This window comes from Acyrthosiphon pisum, unplaced genomic scaffold (genome assembly GCF_005508785.2).
Source record: "Acyrthosiphon pisum isolate AL4f unplaced genomic scaffold, pea_aphid_22Mar2018_4r6ur Scaffold_20905;HRSCAF=22491, whole genome shotgun sequence".
Taxonomy (NCBI): domain Eukaryota; kingdom Metazoa; phylum Arthropoda; class Insecta; order Hemiptera; family Aphididae; genus Acyrthosiphon; species Acyrthosiphon pisum.
The window spans coordinates 7,151-9,418 of NW_021770313.1; the positions used below are offsets into that span (position 1 = coordinate 7,151).

General features: G+C 33.7%; 1 protein-coding gene across 1 annotated transcript in view; it reads right to left on the reverse strand.

Annotated features, from left to right (window-relative positions):
* Positions 1-923: 923 nt before the first annotated feature.
* Positions 924-2,268, reverse strand: part of LOC115034726 — a 3,001-nt gene continuing 1,656 nt past the window's right edge. Inside the window, exon 2 of the mRNA XM_029492119.1 lies at positions 924-2,268. Within this exon, the coding sequence (XP_029347979.1) occupies positions 981-2,268 (1,288 nt within the window). The 3' untranslated portion in view covers positions 924-980.

Genomic DNA, 2,268 nt, shown 5'->3' on the forward strand with positions numbered 1-2,268 from the left:
TTATGTCTTTAACACTATTACTATTATAAATGCCAACTACATAATCTAATTGTTTTCCGCTTTTCTTCAAAATGGACCGATAATAATTTTTATCCTTTGGTAATCTATTATCGTATAAATCCATTTTGCACCGTAGACCATCTACTGGAGATTTGTAACTTTTTATAGAAACAAAAGATTCTGATAATGCCCTTGTATTTGGAGTTACTATTTCGTCATCTGTTTTTTGGGAATCAAGTGAGAGCATATTTACATTCGGTGTCATACAAATCCTATCATCTTTTATATTTTCTATTGGGGACGAATGCTTTATAACTATCTGTGTCTGAAGTTTCTTTGTTGCGGCTTTTAAATGACCCTGGAAGTAGAAACCCGTTTTTTTCTTTCTAGGTCCCCAATGTTCTTTTTCCTCGCTGTCATCAGATGATGACGAAATCAAATTGATAAATGATGTACATTCTTTTTTTGCAGTTTTCTTTTGTTTATTTTGGACCGGAGGAAGTGAACAATAATTTGAAGGTATATCTAGCAGTACTTCTTTACATTTACTCAATATAATACTTCTAGTAAGTTGAACAAATCTTCCACATTTCATTTTCCGACATTTTTTGTTTGTTTTTAAATCTCCAAACCAACTCTCTGCTGGAGCATTGCTTGCTCTCTCTGTCGACCCATATACTTTGAACCGCATCACGCCTGTCCACATTGGAATCACCGGAATGATAGACCCCATGATATCATTGTGAAATTCAACGCTATACAATGGATTTTCTTCAAAGCTAGGACACATTTTTAATGTTTCTTTTACCTGAACAACTATATTTTCAAAACGGGACAAAAATTTGGAATCTTTGTACCGGTAAAACGTCTTAGCATCTCTTATTTGTTCATCTAATATAACATTTTTTTGTTTTGTGATTAGATCATCAACTAGACTACTTGGATTTTCATCATTTAGCTGCTTCAAGGTCTCCATGGCATCATCCACATCTCCAGTCTTGCTGGGTGACAACAACACTGTTTGTAACTGCAGTGAACCATTTGTCCAGACATTCCGTGGTGGTTATGTTGAAAGCTGGAGAGATACACGAAGTTGCCAAGCATGCCAATGAACCATTGGTCATCTTCTTTCCATTTCCTTTATAATATTTATGAGCATCGTCAGAGATATTTTTGATTAAATGACAACAACAAAGACTTATTAGTGCGTTGCAATTAAACATTTTCCCCTCATACATGAACTCATAACATTTATTCAAATATTCTACGACCTCGTTACATTCGTTAAATGCTCTCACAAACCCTTTTAGTATTGCTGCTGAAAAGTCACTGACAACGTGTGCCACAAACTTTGTACTACACTGATGTTCATAGAATTCTCGAAACTTCACTAGCCAATTTGTTATCGCACTAGCAGTCTGCGTAGTCGACAGATATTCTGCTATTGGAATTATTCTCTTATTGCACACAGTGACAGCTGCATAATACAATAGTAATTTTTCTTTTTGTTTTCCTGTTTTGAATAGCGTTGGATCTCTTGTAGTTTCTCTCACCACCCCGCCAGTCGCATCAACATGAATCGTAATACATTTTATTTTTCTTAAAACGTTTACTTGATCTTGACTAAATAAATAAATTTGAAAATCTTTCTCTTTTGGATCGGATACGTGCTTAATAAATTCTGGACAATTATCTTTCAATAAATACATATCAACCCTGTCTTCAGCCGCTAGATCATTATGACTCTTTTGCTCGTGAGACACCTTATAGTATACACGATCAGACCTGATGTTACACAAGTTACCACGCTTTAGTTTACTAGGAGATGCTTTTAAAATATATTTTTGACGTAAACTCATCGGTGGGCAATACTTAGACATTTGTTTTTGTATTTGTCGATTTTTTCCTTTCAGGAATGTAGTCAGTTTACCATAATGGCTGTAATGGTGACTGTTACTCAGAACTGTTATTTGTGCTGAACTATCATTTAATTTTTTCTCCACCACAAGTTTAAACTGCTTACAAGATTCGTGTCGACATATACCATAACATGTTAAACCTTTCTTGGTAATATTTTTATTCTTGATAGTCAATACACAAGAGTTATTTACTATTTCAAATTTTTCACGTAACAAATCGTTTATTTCATTTGAAATTACATTATTTTTTTCCATTGAGTTATCAACTATGTGCTTAAATTCTTCATCAAGTAAGCTAATAGTTCCTTCTACAAAATTACACTTTTTGTAGCACATTACCTTTTTTATT